Here is an 18,903-nt window from a genome sequence, read left to right as displayed (position 1 = left end):
GAGGACACTGCAGCCCTGCATTCACACACACACCACACTCGCCCACCACTCGCTTCTCTGACATTTACTGAGAGCCACTATGTGCCAGGCGCTGTGCTAGGCGCGGGGGCCAGGGGGCGGGGGTTGTGGGGGGGAGTGGCAGGTGTGGCTTGGCCTGCACACAACACACATCTGGGGACGGGGAAGGGGTCTGAAAGCCTCGTAGGGAGGGCAGGCATGTGAGCCGCTCAGGGTGGGGGTGCCCTCGCAGGAGAGGCGCAGTTGCTGAAGCAGAATGGGTGCAGGGCGAGCGGCAGGGTCAGGGTTGGTGTGAGACAGTAAGTGGTGGCCAGATAAACAGGTTTTATGGGCTTCAGGAAGAGTCTGGACTCGTCTAAATTATCTGGAATGTTCCCACTATTTTCAGATAAAGGTGGAAAGTCCACCTGTCCACCTGACCCTCCAGCCTGGTGTGTGGCTGGGCTGGCAGCCCAGAGAAAGGCTGCAGAAGGCGCAGGTGGGAAAACCAGGGTGAGAGGCACCAGGACGGGACTCTGGCCTCGTTAACTTGGGGTCCTCACAAGTCTCTGGGGACATGATTTGAGAGGCAGAGCGACCCCCGTGTGAACCCCAGCTGCCCCACCAGCATCTGGCCCAGCAAGGCCGCTGCTTTGAGCCCCATCTTTGTCCTCATCAAGGTGGGTGGTTCTGCGTCATAGGGAGATGGGGCTCCCTGCATTAAGCGGGGGCACCTAGCATAGAGCCTGGCATATAGAATCAGGACAGAAAGGTGACAAGGCAGGTGTATGAATAGTCCAGAAAGGGAGATAGAATAAAGTCATGCGTACTTGGCTTTGGAGTACATTTGGTACTTACATCCGACCTTGGGTAGGGCTGATGCTCTGGGAATTCAGAATCCTAAACAAAACAATGAAGCCACAGTGTGGAGACTGGGTTCAGAGGACCCAGGCAGGTGGGCAGTCTCCCCACCTGCTGTCCCCTGTCCCCAGGATGCCCAGACATCGCTCCCCTCGCACCTGCTGAGCCGACGGCCTCCTCCCTGGTGCCAGTGAAGCCCCCGGGCTCTTAGCACTCCTGGCTGAACACGGGCTGATGGGGTGCCCATGCCTGCTGGGGACGCCAAGGAACCATGGCCAAGGGCACCTTGAGGAGCAGTCAGGGTCTGAGGACTGTCCTGGGCTGACCCTACGCTTGAGTGGACGTGGTGATAGGAAGGGGGAAGGAGGACCCCGGAGCATCTGCCAATGCAGGGCAAGGCAGTCGCCCAGCCTGAATCTCAGGCAGACGCAGGGGCCTGAATGGCTGTGGGTGCCCCTCAGTGGTCAGAACCCTGACTGAAGCCAACCTGCCAGCATTGGGGTCAGTGGCCCCTGTTTCCTACAAAAAGCCCTTTCCTTCCTTGACCTCTGTTCCCAAAGCCTTCCCTCCCACTCTGCTGTTTGGCTGCAAGACTGAACAGCTTTCAAAAAATCAGGTTTCAACAAAATACCTCCCTTTGTAGCATCAGAATAACCAATTTCCACATGCCCTGTGCAGCCAGCAGCCCTGGAAATGCCCTGGGTGAGGGCCGTCGGGTGGTGGGGGCAGCCTGAGACACGCTGTCACCCCGGCTGTGCCCACTGGCTTTCTTCTGGCTGTGGGGCTCGTGGCCCTGCAGGTCCCCACGAAGACCCTGGGCCGAGGCGCTCGGTCTGTGTCACGGCATGGGGGGTGGGGTTTGGTACCTGGACCCCAATGGAGGAACTCCGGCTCTTGAGGAACTCCTCAGCCTTGGACGCCAGGATGGCCTTGTCACTGGTCCGCACCACGCCGCTCTGGCCCTCGGAGACATGGCGCTGGGCCGCGGCTGTCTCCAGAGCCAGGCTCATGGCCTTGTTGCTGTCCAGACTGTCCGTGGAGTTGTAGAGGCCACGGCCATCCTGGGGCCACGGCGCCATCCTCTGCGCACGGCTGTCCTGGTAGGCATCCTGCGTGGACTCCGTGCTGCTCTGCGCTGTCACTGAGATCAGCGGCTTGGAGGTGGTGCGGGGGGGCACGGGCGGTGGGGTCTTTTTGTAGTTGGTGTAGGACACGGCTGGAAGAGAGACAGAGGCCAGTCAGCACAAGTTCGGGGCCCTCCGGCCAGGGACTGGTCCACAGCCTGTTCGTTCCCTCAGCCACCAAGCAAGTCTTTCCCCAATGTCAAGCCTGAAAAACAGAGGCAGAGTGTGGGGAAAATGCTTTACACTCAGAGATGGTCTACACGGATCTGTTTATAGCAGTGGAAATTTGTAAAAACACCAAAAAGTCCAGCAGTAGCGACAGATGAGGTAACTTCTGGCTGCAGGACAGAAGCAGCCACACCTTCCTCTTCACACAGGTTCTGGCACTTTTGGAGATGCTCATTTTACAAAAAGATAGAAGTGCTTTTTTTTTTTGTTTTGTTTTTTTAGGGCCACACCTGCTGCATATGGAAGTTCCTAGGCTAGAGGTTGAATCAGAGCTACTGCCGCCAGCTTACACCACAGCCACAGCAACGTGGTGGGCTCTGAGCCACATCTGCAACCTACAACACAGCTCATGGCAACACTAGGTCCTTAACCCACTGAGCAAGGCCAGGGATCAAACCTGCATCCTCATGGATACTAGTCAGGTTCGTAACTCACTGAGCCACAACGGGAACTCCCTTAAAACACAATCTATTAAACTGTATCCAGACCAAGATGGAATATATTTGTAAAGAAAACCTGTTTGAAGAAAAATGAAAAATACGTCCTAATCACGGTGATATCATTCAGTGACAATGTGGCTGTTTGCTGTACTTTCTGCAAATGCTTCTAATGAACAGGAATTATTTCTGTGGTAGAGAAAACACTCAGCATCAGAAGGTGTCTGCTCCCTGCAAGCACACTCACTGGGTTTAAACTGTAGGGCCGACTGAGAAGGGACCAAAGTCTCCATGTCTCCTGGTCCATACAAGTCCCCTGGCCTCCTCTGAGCCCTGCACCCACGTGAGTTCTGCACACATCCCAACAGCAAACCCACCCAGTAGGTGCCACTGGACATGGGTGGTATTAAAGCCTCTGAGGAGGCACTGAATTCTTCAACTGCATGTGCTGGGATCTGGGAGTTGCTGATTTCTGCAGCAGGAAAGTAAAGCACATGCGCCCATGCAGGCTGCAGGGGTGTGAGGGCTGGCGGCTCTGAGACCACATGTGCCCAGCAGGCTGCCCAGGAGGGCAGATGGGGCGGCCGTCTCGTTTAAGGGCCTCCAGACGGTGCCTGAGAACGGCCATCCTGCTGCCGCTTGGAAATGCAGGGCACCCCTCCTGTTTGTGGGGATTTTACACAACACTCCTAACCCTCACCTTCTCCGCCAGTGACTTTTACATCTGTGTCAGTGGATTTCTCAAATAAACAAACCCTTAAGTGTTGTCCCTGGAGAACCTTGGCAAGTAAAACAAGATGAGTCTGTTAGGTCAGGATGATCTGAGTCTTAAGGCGTAAAATTGCACATGAAAGTTTATGAAATGCACAGTTTTTAAGGGATTAATGAAAAAGAGGCTCTGAAGTGGAGGAAGACAGTTCTTTGAAAATGGGCTTTAAGCTTTGTCTAAAATCATCTTTTAAAAGTCTTTCTTGGGAGTTCTTGTCATGGCTCAGCAGTAAGGAACCTGACTAGTGTCCATGAGGATGCAGGTTTGATCTCTGGCCTCACTCACTCAGTGGGTTGAGGATCCGGCACTGCCATGAGCTGTGGTGTGGGTCGCAGACACAGCTGGGATCCCGCCTTGCTGTGGCTGTTGTGTAGGCAGGTAGCTACAGCTCTGGTTCGACCTCTAGCTTGGGAACTTCCATAAGCCGCGGGTGCGGCCCTAAAAAAGGCAATCGATCAATCGATCCATCAACCAATGTATGTCTTTCTCCCTTAATGTCAATCAACCTCTAAAGGGAAATTACTGAAAACTGACTGTGGAAAGCATCTTTCTGGGAGCATTCAGGGATGTTGAAGGTAAGGCTCCGTATTTCCAACACTTACAAACCAGCTGGCGCTGGACCAGGAGTGGAAAGAGGAACTCTCCAATAGGAGGCTGTGTCACCGGCAGTGGAGGGCGGCCCCCTCCTGAGGGCGGTCGCTCCTTCTGTCCCTGGACCATCAGCTGCACCCTGGGGCCCTTTTGCCTATATTTCCTATGTCACCAGGGCAGTTGAACACCCTCACCCAGACCTGTCCACCTGGTGTCCAAGCAGTGAAAGTACTTTGTTGGCCAGCCTCTTAACTGCCATCACACACGTACCCCATCCCTGCCCCCTCCCCAGTCTGCAGGGACCCACAGACAGGTCTCTAGGATGCGGGTCGGCTGGGTGTGGGACATGTTGGGGCAGCTGGAGAAACCTCCGGTCAGCCCTCTGGCCCCATGTCAGCCCCATCTCCAGCCCCTGAACCCCTGACATGGCTCTGCCTTCCCCCACAGCACTGGCTCCCACTTGGCCTCGGAGTGCAGCCCCCTGCCCTCCTGTAGCCCCCTTCACTCACAATCCCACACCAGCCAGAGGGAAGCAAGGCTGGGGGAGAGCGTGCAGGAGGCTGGGGCGGTGCCTAGCTCTGTCCCATGGGTCTCTCCCTTGTCTGGGCCTCACTCTGCTTGGATGGTGGATGCCTGGGAGAAGTGCCTGCCCTCAGGGCCCTGCTCTGCTGAGACTCAGATCCCAGCAGCATCAGCCAGTGGTGCTCACCCGGCAAACGTGTGCTTCTCTCTCCCAGGGGATCCTTGGCAAAGCCTCAGGATGTTCTTCATTGTCACCACTTGGGGAGGTCCTACTGGCATCTAGTGGGAGGAGGCCAGGGTGCTGGGCATCCCGCAGGGCTCAGGAGGGCCCCCCATGCAGAGTACCCAGCTCAGAAAGAACCCTGAGCTAGGCCATCATGGTCTTTCTGGTGGGGCCTTGGTGACATGAAGGGAAACTGGTGTGGCCAGGCCATCCTGCAGCAGCTCGTCTTTCCCTCTGTTTGGGTATCAGCTCTGCTTCCTAATCCTGGATAAGGATTGCTCGTTTAAAGTGTGTTCACCTCTCCTTGACGGTGGAGGCTGCTTAAAACTTGGTTTTTCACTAAGCTTTTCTTAACACTATTTCACAGCGTTGCTACATCAAAGGGATCCAGGGCAGCGTCTACACATGAAGAGAGCTGATGGTAAAAGTGGGCAGAAAGTGCATGGACAGCGTCTCATACAAAACACTGGGAACCCACTCGACCCATTTACTGAAGGAGAGTCCTTGTCCCATAATGACCTGTCTCCAGATTCTCCAACAGTGGAGAGCAGGCATCCCCACTGGGCTCCCAGCACTTGGCACCCCAGAGCCGGTTCTGTGTTGCTTCTCTTTAGCTGACATACTGTTTCTGAAGAAACGCCACGTCCTGACAACAGTGGCAGTGACAATGCAGGGCAACGGAGAAATACAGGGATAGATTAAAACATGGGGTCTCTCAGTACCATCATATTCATTTTCATAGTGTTGGGATGAGCAGAAAGCAATTATAAAAACGCCAAATGGGTGGACTCTCCCAGCTGTGTCCTCTCACCAGTGGGGGTGACATACACACAAGGACTGTCACATGGTCTCATGGACACAGAAAGGTCTTCCCAGGAGGAGCAGCAGATTCACTGCAAAACCCACATCCTGTGAGGTCCATGGACTGCCTCACACTTAACCTCAAAGGGGTCCCTTCACCCATGTTAAACGTTATGAATCTTGGGGTTCCCGTTGTGGCTCAGAGGGTTAGAACCAGACATTGACTCTGTGAGGACATGGGTTCAATCCGTGGTCTCACTCAGTGGGTTAAGGGTCCAGTGTTGCCGTGGCTGCAGCATAGGTTGCAGGTGTATCTCTAATTCGACCGCTGGCCTGGGAACTTCCATGTGCTGCAGGTGTGGCTGTAAAGAGAAAAAAAATTTTATCGATCTAACTAAGTGTATCTAGTACAATTTAAGAGACTGAAAATTGACAAAACAACAAAACTTCCTTCCTATGTGGATACTTCATGAATAAAAAGTTTTCAGAGTTTTATAATTTATGTTCATGATCCCATATCACATCTTCTCACCTTATAATGTGTTTGCTGCCAGGTGATAATATGAATTTTAAAACTGATTTCTTTCTAAAAATGTAGTCGAGCAACATATTTTCCCCACAAGTTAATTAAAAGGGGGCAGTTTGCAGCATAAGAAGTGGCTTTACTCATGCCTTGGAGGGTGCAGCCTAGTGATCTTTCCTGCATGACAAGGGGAGGAGTCTGTGCTGTTTTTAGACTTGTGTCAGGTGCCACTGAGGCTGCTCTCAGGCCACTGGAGTTGACATGGTTCTATGTCTTTGGGGTACTGTCCGTCCAGAGCAGCATGGATGGAACAGTATCAATGGAACCAGTTTTGCAGCGGTTTCCAGAGACTATGACTGATTGCTTTTGGTAAAAGTATAGTGAGAACTTTCCTGGAAGATACTATTCTCACCATGACCACAAAGCCTAGATGTCAGGTCTGAGGCTACTCTGTTCTCCTAAAAAACATTTTAGAAGGTACATCCAAATATATGCTGTTCCTATTGTTTAAAACCAACTGGCATTGAAATGATACGATCATTACTTTTCATGGTCAGACCACTCCTGGATATTTTATAAAGACATGCTATCAACCTGAGGTCTTACTGTGGATGCTGTGACTCTGGGCACTTCAGAATCTTTAGCTTCTTCCTGTGGGCACCAAAGTCATCATCTAGGGAAGATGTGGAGAAAAGGGAACCCTGTGCATTGCTGGTGGGAAAGCAAACACTATGGAGGACAATATGGAGGTTCTTCAAAAAACTAAAAATACAGTTGCCATATGATCCAGAAATCCCACTCCTGGGCATCTATCTGGAGACAACCATGACTCAAAAAGATACATGCACCCCAATGTTCACTGCAGCACTATATACAAGACATGGAAACAACGTAAATGTCAATCAGCAGAGGAGTGGATAAAGAAGATGTGGTACATATATACAATGGAATATTACTCAGCCATAAAAAAGAATGAAATCTTGCCATTTGCAGCAATGTGGATGGACCTAGAGATTATCATACTGAGGGAAATAAGTCAGAAAGAGAAAGACAAAATCATATGATATCACTTAGATGTGGAATCTAAAAAAAGGATATAAGTGAACTTGTTTACAAGACAGAAATAGACTCACAGAGGTAGAAAACAAACTTATGGTTACCAAAGGGGACAGGTGGGAAGAAGGAACACACTACTATATATAAAACAGATAAACAACTATAGGTCCTACTGTACAGCACAGGGAACTATACTCAGTGTCTTGCAATAAATGATAATGCAAAAGAATATGAAGGAGAACATGTATGTATATAACTGATTTGTTATGCTGTCCACCTAAAACTAACAAAACTCTGTGCATTAACTATACTTCAACAAAAAAAAAATAATTAATTAAAAAAAGGGAAATTTCACGACTTCCATTCCGGTTCTATTAGAGTTCCATTGCTCTGGGTTGTTGATCGGGGAGATGCTACCTTCTATCAGCCTCGGCTTGCTCAGCCAGAAAAGGGAGCACTCAGGATGTCACTCATCTGCTGTCATGGGGATGATGGGGAACAAAGCTCAGGAAGGGCCCGTGGAGCAAAGTCTCAGGAAGGATGCCCCTTTGCTGTGCTCACTGAAAGCCGCTCAGGGCTCTGCCCCCAGTGAACAGAAAGATAAACCCCATATGGACTTGGCACCACCCCTCATCTCTCTGGAGACTGTGACTATGTCACAAGGTGTATATTTATGAGATTCAGTTTCAGGAAAGAACAACCCCGGTGCCCACGTGCCCCGAGCACACCAGGGGCACACCCGCACTTGGGTGAGTGTGCTGTGCATTGCCCCACCTGGCTCTCTGTCCTTTACTCCTCATGGACGCTGCAGACCAGCCGCACAGGTGGATGGCGTCTATTCTTCCACTTCGTGGGTGGCTTTAAATGTTTTCCTGAGGTCAGCCAGTGGGTCAGCCCCAAGACTGGCACTCAGCACCTCTCTCACTGGTTAGAATGACTCTTTCTTCTTTGACCTAGACATAGCTCAGCCTTTTTTCTCACGGCCTCATCTGACTTTATTCTCTCAAGACACAGGCTCCCCAAGAGCGCAGAGAAGCACACTGGAGTCCTTGCCTGTGGCAAAACTAAATGGGAGAATCACTGTTTTAGTAAGAATTTCCCTTTAATTATATCAGTCCCAGGATTTCTAAAGGAAAAAAAAATCCAAATACATTCGGCGGCAGAAGAGTTTTCAATTGGACTCCCTGTCCAAGGCCCAAAAAGTCTGAAAGGACTATTAACTAGTAGACTTAAGACTGAGAAAAAGAAATTAATTGATATTATCTCCCAATTTCTCGAATGATAGAAACCAAAGACAATTACTTAGGGGATAAAGGTTTCTAAGATTGAAAGTGCGAATGGGACACAGTGATGTTCCAAGCTGCCCCATTTCTGCATTAAATGCTGCAGAGGCATAGTCTTGGGAACTATTTCTTCCCTCGGGCTGAGCAGCAGCCCGGCAGAGCACAGGGCTTTGCATCTGGATGGTAAACTTTGCAGGGGAAGTTTCTGTTCTCTGTTTTAGTCGAATAATGGTGTTGTTTACCCACCCACTTCTTAGCACACTGACCAGCCAGCTGGGTTCAGGGGCGGGAGGAAGAAGATGCGGTTACCCTGTCCACACGGCTGTGGTCACACAGGGGTGGTAGCCCAGGCCCCGCTGGCTCAGAGCAGTGGTGTTCCTTCCAGGCTCCAGTGTGAACGGGAAAGAAATTCTGAACAAGCATGAGGAGGATTTCTATTTGTTCCGAGTTTTCTTGAAAAGGGCTAACATTTGAACGCTTGTAAGTGCCCATCCCTGGGTTGTTTTTAACTGGACTGCAGCGCTTCATCTTCCCACAGTCCCATGAGGCAGATACAGGTGATGCGGCTTCCTCCCTGAGCTCAGACAGTTAAATGTTAGACATGGGTCCAGAAGCTTTGGGGCTGCTTGCCCTGCTGGCCGCAGCATTAAGGGGCTGCCATGCTTCTGTGATCAGTTCCAGGGCAATGAGCACGGTGAAGTCCTCCAGGACCGCTGGACTCCCTCAAAGACATCTGAGATGATGCTTGGCAGGGGGCCAGGGAAAGATCTGTGAGCATTTCTACAGGATCCAATTACCGCCATCTCGATGGTGGAAGTGGGTGCACCTGTGGGACATTTCTAAGCCCCTGAAAAATACTTATCACGAGTGCACTTGATTCCCTTTGTAACAGCGCCAGGGAAAATCCAGCATGTACCTTTAATGGATGTAAACGGCTGCAACCTAATGTTTTGAGAGTAACTTTACACAACTTAAAGAAATACTCAGAAATACACATAAAAACTTCCAGGCACCCAGGTACCAGACCCATTCTCACACATTAGGATAGAAGTCCAAGTGGGATTTATAGTTTCAGATGTAAGAACGACATTCGATGCACTTTTTTTTTTTTTTTTTGTCCGTTTTGACTTTGCTAGGGCTGCTCTCGCAGCATATGGAGGTTCCCAGGCTAGCGGTCCAATTGGAGCTGTTGCCGCCGGTCTACACCAGAGCCACAGCAACTTGGGATCTGAGCCGCGTCTGCAACCTACACCACAGCTCACGGCAATGCCGGATCGTTAACCCACTGAGCAAGGGCAGGGATCGAACCCGCAACCTCATGGTTCCTAGTCGGATTTGTTAACCACTGCGCAACAACGGGAACTCCTCGATGCACATTTTGAGTGTATTTTTGCCACCTTCACAAGCCCTTTATGCATATGATGTAATTCTTCATGTGATTATTTTTTTTGCATTAAAAAAAATTAAAGTATAGTTGATTTACAATGTTGTGTCAATTTCTGCTGTACGGCAAAGTGACCCAGTTATACATATACATACATTCTTTTTCTCATGCTATCTTCCATCGTGGTCTATTCCAAGATACTGGATCTAGTTTCCTGTGCTGTACAGTTGGACCTCGTTGCTTAGCCATTCTAAATGCCATAATTTGCATCTACTAACCCCAAACTCGGGTCCATCCCAGTCCCTCCCCTTCCCTCTTGGTAACCACAAGTCTGTCCCTATTCTGTAGAGAGGTTTATTTGTGCCATATTTTAGATTCCACATATGACTCATGTGATTTTGAATGAGGCTATTTACATCAGACAATATCGCTTTTATATTTCTGGTCAACTGAATGCTTTTGAACTTGATAATTTAAACGTATCAGTTGGCTTTGGTAAATAAAAATAATGTACAGAAAATATTTTAGATAAATGGGAGTTCCCATCATGGTTCAGTGGTTAACGAATCTGACTAGCACCCATGAGGACGCTTTGATCCCTGGCCTTACTCAGTGGGTTAAGGATTGGGCATTGCTGTGAGCTGTGGTGTAGGTCACAGATGCGGCTTGGATCCTGCATTGCTGTGGTTGTGGTATAGGCCAGCAGGTACAGCTCCGATTCAACCCCTAGCCTGAGAACCTCCATATGCTGCAGGTGTGGCCCTAAAAAGCACACACACACACAAATTTAGATAAATAAAATAACACAGAGACAGAATTTTTGAAAAATAAAACACATCAATGTATTCATCCATGAGTCCACTCTTTTGACAAATACACATTGGTACTTAGGATCTTGTAGGAGAGAATTACATATTCCTAAATTTTTCTTTAGAATTAGAATTAGAAGCTAGGAAATATATTAAAGAAATAATTAAAAATTCTCATTTGATCATGTTAATTTGCTGCTATGGATTAAAATAAACAGTTATAGTTATTTTGTGCATTCAAGAAAGATATTCAATTATTCAGTTGAATAGTTTGGGTAATAATGATGGGGCTAATTGTTAAGTTACAGGCTGTGTTATCTATCATTTTCTACGGTGCAGGTCAGACAAACATTATATATGAATGGAAACTGTAAATTTAATTTAGCAATGTGATTCTATTGGAGTTTGTACAGCTTCAAAAAGTGGATGAGTCAACAGAGAGATTTCTAAACAATTCCAAGGTTTATTTAAATAAAACTGATCAAATATGAATTTTGAAGTGCAAAACGAAATGATTCCTTAGTATATTTAGGTATCTGGAGAACTGACTACTCAATTTTTAAAATTTTTTTTAAAAATTTGAGTCAAGGTATGAACATCCTGTCGGTTTTAAAAGCCTGTCATTGATTTCTTTCCCCATGTGTGTAACGCTGTGAAAATCCCTGGAGATTTAAGTGGCTTCCTGACTTAAGGGAGAGAGATTAAGATGCACTTGTGTTTTAATCCATTTCCTGAGTTAGTCTGGACTCCAAGTGTGTCTCAGGGATCAGGGGAGTCAGGAGACTCACCCCGAGAATAATGGGGTGAGAAGGCTCTGCAAAGTGCCTTCTGTCCTGAGTCCAAGGCTACCAGTGTCAGCCTTGGCGCCACCAAGAAACGGTCAATCACCCTGTTCAAGGTAGAAGGAGACGTGCCTGCACATGACACGTTTTAGGGAGATGTCTATGAAAATGCCATTCAACTAAAAGTAGTGATACTTAAAGGAAACGCTATTAGTCTTCCCTGTTTGATCCAAGCAGTTGAGGCATGGAGGAGGCAAACACACACAAGGGACTAAGTAAATCTCATCCAGGCCCTTCCTGAAGAAACGCCTCAAAGATCCGGATCAGAGCACCACCAGCTGGGACGCCAGGAAGAGGCTGTGGTGACTGAGGCTGCTGGCTGAGTGAAAGGAGCGCAGAGCCAGCCCACCTAGGCCACGACTGTGCCTAAAATCTCAGAGATCTTCCCTGATCACGTGGGAAGGGCAGCGTTCCAGATGGCTTCGTCCAAGAGCTTAGCCAGGAACCAAGTTTAAACAACCTAAACTTATGGAATATCTAAACATCTATACTTCAACTAAAAATCATTTTTGTGCCATTCCCGTCATGGCTCAGGGGTTAACAGACCTGACTAGTATCCATAAAGGCTGAGTTTGATCCCTGGCCCTGCTCAGTGGATTAAGGATCCAGCATTGCCGTGAGCTGTGGTATAGATTGCAGACGTGGCTCTGATCCTGTGTTGTTGTGGCTTTGGCATAGTCCGGCAGCTACAGCTCTGATTCGACTCCTAGTCTGGGAACCTCCATGTGTCGAAAGTGAGGCCCTAAAAAGAAAAAAAAATCTAGAGGTTTTCTCCAGGCAAAGCCAAATCAGTAGGCATCCGCCCATCCATTCAAGAGATCATAACAAATCGATCATAAGGTCTTTCCTTTAGGTCCTCAAAGTGCTGGGTTAGCAAGCCTATACAAAGAGAATTTGGAGAAACACATTTAATTTCAGGTAAACTAACTTGAATGGGATTAAATAAATGGCTGGCCAGCCTCCACTTGAACATGACTTTGAGTAACCCACAATGTGAATACATCATTACTTCAAAGGCAGGCCTGATTATCCATCTACACCTGGGATTCTGGACATCATCGCCAAATTCAATCCTTAAAAGTTGTTTGCAAGCCAAAAAGGAAATTTGGAAATTAGCATACTATGGTATAAAGCACAAATACATAATCAAGACAAAATATATTTCAAAAGGAGGGCTTCACCATTCTCTTTGAATGTAACAGCCACACTTAAATTCACTGCACTCTCTTAATTAGAACTTCAAAGATAACAGCATGAAAGGACTTAGTGTAATCAGGCCCATGGAGGTCTGAATGAGAGTCTGGATACGGGAGAAACCAAACTACAGGCAAAGATGCAACATAAAAGAGTAAAGCAATTTTGACACTTTAATTAATGTTAGTCTCAAAACATAAGTGTAAATCAAACAGGACGCAGAAATGACATCTCTAACGTTACAAAAGCTTGTGTGGCCCCAAGTTCCTGGGCAACCTGGGTGGGCTGGCAGCAGCGACGTGCCTCAGATGTATTAATTAGCAAGAAATTATAGTGTAACCAGCTTTTAACGTCATGTGGACAGGGATACCAAGTGATGACAGCTGTCTCGCGGTTTGAGACAATTCCTGTTTTCATTTCAAACACTTAAAAGTCACTTTACACAATAAGAACTTGGATTTTCTGAGGAAAAGCTGAGAAGGAGCGGACATTCAATGATGGGAAGAGTCACCTAAGTGTCTGAATGCAGAATTCTGAGTGTTCCAGGGGCCAGGCCACGCGGATGCCATGGGGAACTGGCCTCCAGCCAGGGGCTCAGGTAGCAAGAGGAAAGGATGAACCGAAGGGGCAGCGGAGGGAGGCTCCCTTCCACACCAAGGGTCCAGCAGGACACAGCTGTGTCCCAGGAGTTCAAGAATGGGAAGCTTTCAATTTGAGGAAAACCATTTTGAAAAGAAGTTTTTTTTTTTAAGTGGAAAGGCTGACAATGCAACATAAGGAATGTGAGTGGGTGACCCGGATTAACCAGCTCTTGGAGGACCTGTGGGCTGAGTGGCGGACAGCCAGGTCCTCTGTCTTCACAGCAGCCATGGCTGTCCTTTGTTCACTTGGGATGTTTAATTGTGAATGAAGCCATGGCTGAACTTTTTTCACTTGGGATGTTTAATTGTGAATGAAGCCTACATTAAGGTTGTACCAGAATTGTCTTTTCCTACCAATATTTGTGGGGGCAGTAATTCCTGCGGTGGTATCTTGTTTAATGGTGAGATCACTGATTTTCACATCTGCATGTGGCATTCAAGGCATGTAGCTTGAATGGAGCTAAAGTTCCAGAGTCACTCCTGTCTCTGCTCCAAGAGAGGAAAGTGGCCTTCCAGCAAAAACATTCATGAAATGACCAAGTGAATGCTGGTCGCAGGGGTGCAAAGAGCACACAGCTGCTGAGCTATTTATACTTTCTGATGCTTAGCATCAAATGAATACATCCTAAATATTGAGACTTCTCCTGGGAAGCTCGATAAGAAAGTGGGGAAGCCCCAGAGCTGTCATGTAGACAGTGTAGCCATAACCCCAAAGTGATAGTTGTAGAAAGAGAATAGGATCTTTGATCCTGACTTGGGCCAAACATCACATCTGTCTTCTGTGTGCATCTCATTGGGAGTGGGCAGTCAGATGGCAGAGGTCACTTGGGCCCATAAGTCAGGGCTCTGGGCTGGAGGCTCTGGGGTGAACTTTTGAGCCTGGTTGAATCCGTAACCACTATCAGTATGAGCACAAGCAGTTGGAGTGGCCAGGAGGCTGGGGGCTGCTAGGGGAGTGAGGTGGGGTGGGGTGGGGGATGGGGGCGGCTTTGTTTGGACCAGTGAGACCTGGGCCCTATTCTGGCACCACCATCAGTGGCCATGAGGCTCCAGGCACTCCTCAACCTCTGCAAAGGGATGTGTCCTGCTTCCCCGCCAAGCTTGCAGACCCAGAGCAGAGACAAACACAGGCAAACATCACTTGTCTCCTGTGTTGTCCTGGCCTTGGGAGTATATCTGCTTCAAATTCCCCATTAACAACGGGGCCCTGAAAACCAGGAGCTTCTAATGGCACCTAGGCCACTGCCACCTGGAATCTCCAGGAAATTGCGTCCCTCCCTGGCCAAGGCAAAGGGTTCATTAAGAGGAGAGGCTGGTGCAGTGACTTGTCCCAGAGCTCGGCCTTGAGACAAGAACAGAGAGGCGATATGCAGATAAAGTGGCAAGTCACTGTGCCATCCAGAATCTGCTCACTATACGGTCTGCACGCTGATGCCTATTACCAGGTTCCATGTCACACGTTACTCTTTATTAAAAAGAAAACCCGACCTGGACACATGGAGCTGGAAGACAAAGGGTGCAGATTCTGTGATGAAGCACAAAGAGGCTCAAATGTGTCCCCACAAAGGATCAGGTTGCTGATTCACGTGCCTGGGTGTCTGCTGGTCTCCTGCAAGGTGATGTCAGCATCACACATGCTGTTTCGTTCCTCTGGCTCAGGTCTAAACTCACAACATAATCACAGAGGGAAAATTGCCTGCACTGGGACCATGCTCATATCTCAGAGAGCCTTTATTAGTTAACCCATTTGTTCACTGTTTTGATACAAACTCTGCAAGTATTTATTTCATGTTCAGCACATCCAGGCCCTGCGGATCCAGCAGGGAGGCAATCCCTGCCTTCCTGGTGCTTCTGCCCTAGGGGAGGGGACCTAAACCATCACTGATGCACACATGATGCTCTAAGATGATGTCATGATGCACTCAGGATGGGCCCCAAGTGCAAAGTCATGACAGCTTTTGAACAGCAGCTTGATGTGTACAGAACTGAACTGTCTCTTCTGCTAAACCCAGGGTTTTGTTTAATACACATTTAGCTCCAGACTAATGGGAGTGTTTTTCTAAAACGGAAAGAAACACAAACATCCTTAAATTCCACACCTGCATGTTAATGAATGTACGACTAGGAAAAAAGCTAACTCAATTCTAAAGGGAAGAGGCGAAGCTCATCAGGCAACGGGGCTTTAGAGAATGAACTCCCTGCGCATGGGCCCCAGACAGGGCCTCTAAGTGCCCGCAGGGTCAGCCGAGTGGGGCAGGGCTTGCCGCGTCCCCCCTCTCCCCACCTCCCAACAAAGGCCATATCCGTCCTTCTCCCCCTAACTTTTCACAAATCCAGACGCAGAATAGGAGCAGAAGCTTCTCTGCAGCCCAACTGCTACCCAGGAACTCTTATCTGACCCTCAGGGAGGCGAAGGCTTGACCACCCTGGACAGTTCTGGCTCAGCAGTGAACGGAGACAGGGCTGCATGTAGAAGCAGAATCAGGGGAAACAAGGGAAAGGGGGCCATGGGTAGCCATCCTCAGGGGGGTAGAGGTCCACCTGCCCAGGGGCACCATCCTTGGGGGGATGTTGGTACACCTGCCCAGGGGAACCATCCTGGGGGGGATGGCAGTCCATCTGCTCTAGGGCCTCAGCTGCCTCTGCTACTTCCACCTTTGGGGCTCAGGTCCACACTGCTCCCCAGACGTCTGGTCTCCCTTTTGACAGAGCTGAGGCCCAGCTGACTCCAGGGAAGCTGGGGTGGCTGAACATGAGCTGAGCCGAGCTGGATGCTGCTTTCGGCTTCCCACCAAGGACCCTGAGCTCCCAGCATGTCCCCACTGTCTTGACAGGCCAAGCTCATTGCTGCTGGCCCGAGGGCTGCCCAGTGAATGAGGCACACTTCCCATTTCGGCCACACAGAACGTCTGACAAGCCTACTATCTTCAGCCCTTGGACCTTGGGCTGTAAGTCTGAGAAAGGGAAGCACTCTTTGTCAGCACTGCTCCCCAACTCTCTACGTGATGCAGAGCTGTGCCAAGAGCGGTTTTCCTGGTGGAAATGGAGACGGAGACCAGGACTTAACACGGTAGTAATGGCCCCAGCATCTCTGCTTCAGAGACTCCATCCCTGTGCCTCTGCCCACCCAGGCCAGGGAAGCAGATGTGGACTCGGTACCCTTGGAAAAGAACAGTGTCTGCCTCTTCAATAACCCAGATGGCTAAGTAACTCATTCTTTTTGGCACCATTTGCCAGAAGGAACAGATCTTTTAGAAAACTCCCTCACAGAGACTAAACTTCAGTCTGCAGGACTGTGAGGGGAAAGTCCTGTGCCCACAGCCGAGGTCTGAGATCTAAGTTCCTGCTGTGAACATTCAGAAGAGGAAGGAACTTGGACCATTTCTGAATCATAGACCATTTGTAATAACTCAGCATGAATTAGCAGAAGGGGTTCGATGTGAAGGACCAAGTATGAGCAGCGAAGTCGAAGACCTGGCGATGAGCTACCTGCAGACATGTCTTGAGCTTCTATGTCCATTTCAGTTTCTGCTTCCCTTTGTTTGATGAAGCACCTCTCCACTATTTTACAGACACTGGGCACAGAATAAACACTTGTGGGTTTCATTCAGTTGATTGTGTGGCTGATCAAAATGGCAACAAAGGAGTGACCTGCTGTAAACCAACAAACGGACAAAGAAAATACCAACTTTCTCTTAGAGAAAAGATGAAAGCACATACGGACAATTTAAAGAACCGGAAATGTCGCCTTGTCCCCTGTTAACCAAGTGGATTTTTCTTCAGGAATTCAGCCGACCTGCCCCTGCTTAGGCCAAAAATGAGCCATGTTCCTGAGCTGGTGAACCTCTTCCTTCTAATTTCTTACACTCACTGCTAACATTGGATATGATCAGTCATTTCATTCTTCCTTATCTCTTTCCTCCTTGGCTTCCAAAAAAGGAATATATGGATAAGCAGAGGCATGAATGTTCTTTATGATAAATCCCCTGGGGATGTCAAAGCTTTCCCATTACTTGTGTTTAAAGAGCAGAGCATGGCCCTAACACTTTAATGGCTATGTTATAATGAAATAAATCCAAGGCAATTAAGTATTTTAAAAAGGAATGCCTTACACATGTGAATATGTTTCCTATATTGCATGTAACTATTTCCCTACCTCATTTCACTGCCACCTCTCTGTCACTTGAAAGTTATCAATGGATAATTTTCAGAAAAATGCAAATCAAAACTACTATGAGATACCACCTCACACCAGCCAGAATGGCCATCATTAATATGTCCACAAATAACAAATGCTGGAGAGGTTGTGAAGAAAAGGGAACCCTCCTACACTGTTGGTGGAAATGCAAATTGGTATAACCACTGTGGAAACAGTATGGAGGTACCTTAGAAAACTATACATAGAACTACTGTATGATCCAGCAATCCCACTCTTGGGCATATATCCAGACAAAACTTTCACTGAAAAAGATACACGCACTCATATGTTCATTGCAGCACTCTTCACAATAGCCAAGAAGTGGAAACAACCTAAATGTCCACTGACAGGTGACTAGATTAAGAAGATGTGGTATATATACACAATGGAATACTAATCAGCCATAAAAAGAACAAAATAATGCCATTTGCAGCAACATGGATGGAGCTAGAGATTCTCATACTAAGTGAAGTCAGAAAGAGAAAAATACCATATGATATCACTTATATCTGTAATCTAATATATGGCACAAATGAACCTTTCCACAGAAAAGAATCTCATGGACTTGAAGAACAGACTTGTGGTTTCCAAGTGGGAGGGGATGGGAGTGGGATGGACTGGGAATCTGGGGTTAGTAGATGCAAACTATTGCATTTGGAATGGATAAGCAATGAGATCCTGCTATATAGCACAGGGAACTATATATAGTTACTTGAGATGGAACATGTTGAAGGATAATGTGAGAAAAAGTATATATGTATATATGTATGTATATATATATACATATGACTGGGTCACTTTTCTGTACAGTAGAAATTGACAGAACACTGTAAATCAACTATAGTGGAAAAAATAAAAATCATAAAATAAGAAAACTTAGAAAATGCTTAATACCACCAAAGGAAAAAAAAAGTATCAGTGGAGATACAAACGTCACAGCCCAGGTCCCTAAAACCGTAAACCAAGCTCACCACGTACTTAAGTGTGCGGCACTCAAGGTTTTTTGGTGTCCGAAAAGGGGTTAAAAGATTAATCTCAGAGTAATCAAACTCAGTCAATCTCTGCCTCCAAACTTGGGAGCATTAAAATGGCCTAAACCGATTCTGTGTTAGCCTAATACCTCGACTGGAAATAAATAACCAGCTGGCACTGCCTCACAGTTTGAGTGCTAAGTGGCTCCGGTATCTGTGCATAAAGGCAAAAGAAAGTTAGTGACAGGAATTTTTCCTAACTTAAAAGATATTTTGAGGAGTTCCCATTGTGGCTCTCGGTTAACGAACCCGACTAGTATCCATGAGGACACGGGTTTGATCCCTGGTCTCACTCAGTGGGTTAAGGATCCGGCATTGCCGTAAGCTGTGGTGTAGGTCACTGATGCAGCTCGGATCTGGTGTTGCTGTGGCTGTGGCATAGGCCAATG

General features: G+C 47.8%; 1 protein-coding gene across 1 annotated transcript in view; it reads right to left on the bottom strand.

The window, feature by feature from the left end:
* DLGAP2 (DLG associated protein 2) overlaps positions 1-18,903 on the bottom strand; it is a 657,437-nt gene that overhangs the window by 22,567 nt on the left and 615,967 nt on the right. The window contains exons 10-11 of the mRNA XM_047772228.1: positions 1,725-2,074; positions 856-897 (exon numbers count right to left, since the gene is read on the bottom strand). Coding sequence (XP_047628184.1) covers positions 856-897; positions 1,725-2,074 — 392 coding nt within the window. The remainder of the gene's footprint in view (positions 1-855; positions 898-1,724; positions 2,075-18,903) is intronic.

Source organism: Phacochoerus africanus, chromosome 3 (assembly GCF_016906955.1).
Source record: "Phacochoerus africanus isolate WHEZ1 chromosome 3, ROS_Pafr_v1, whole genome shotgun sequence".
NCBI classification, from domain to species: domain Eukaryota; kingdom Metazoa; phylum Chordata; class Mammalia; order Artiodactyla; family Suidae; genus Phacochoerus; species Phacochoerus africanus.
Note: the sequence above shows the minus strand (reverse complement) of the source record. Positions and strands in the feature narration are given on the sequence as shown.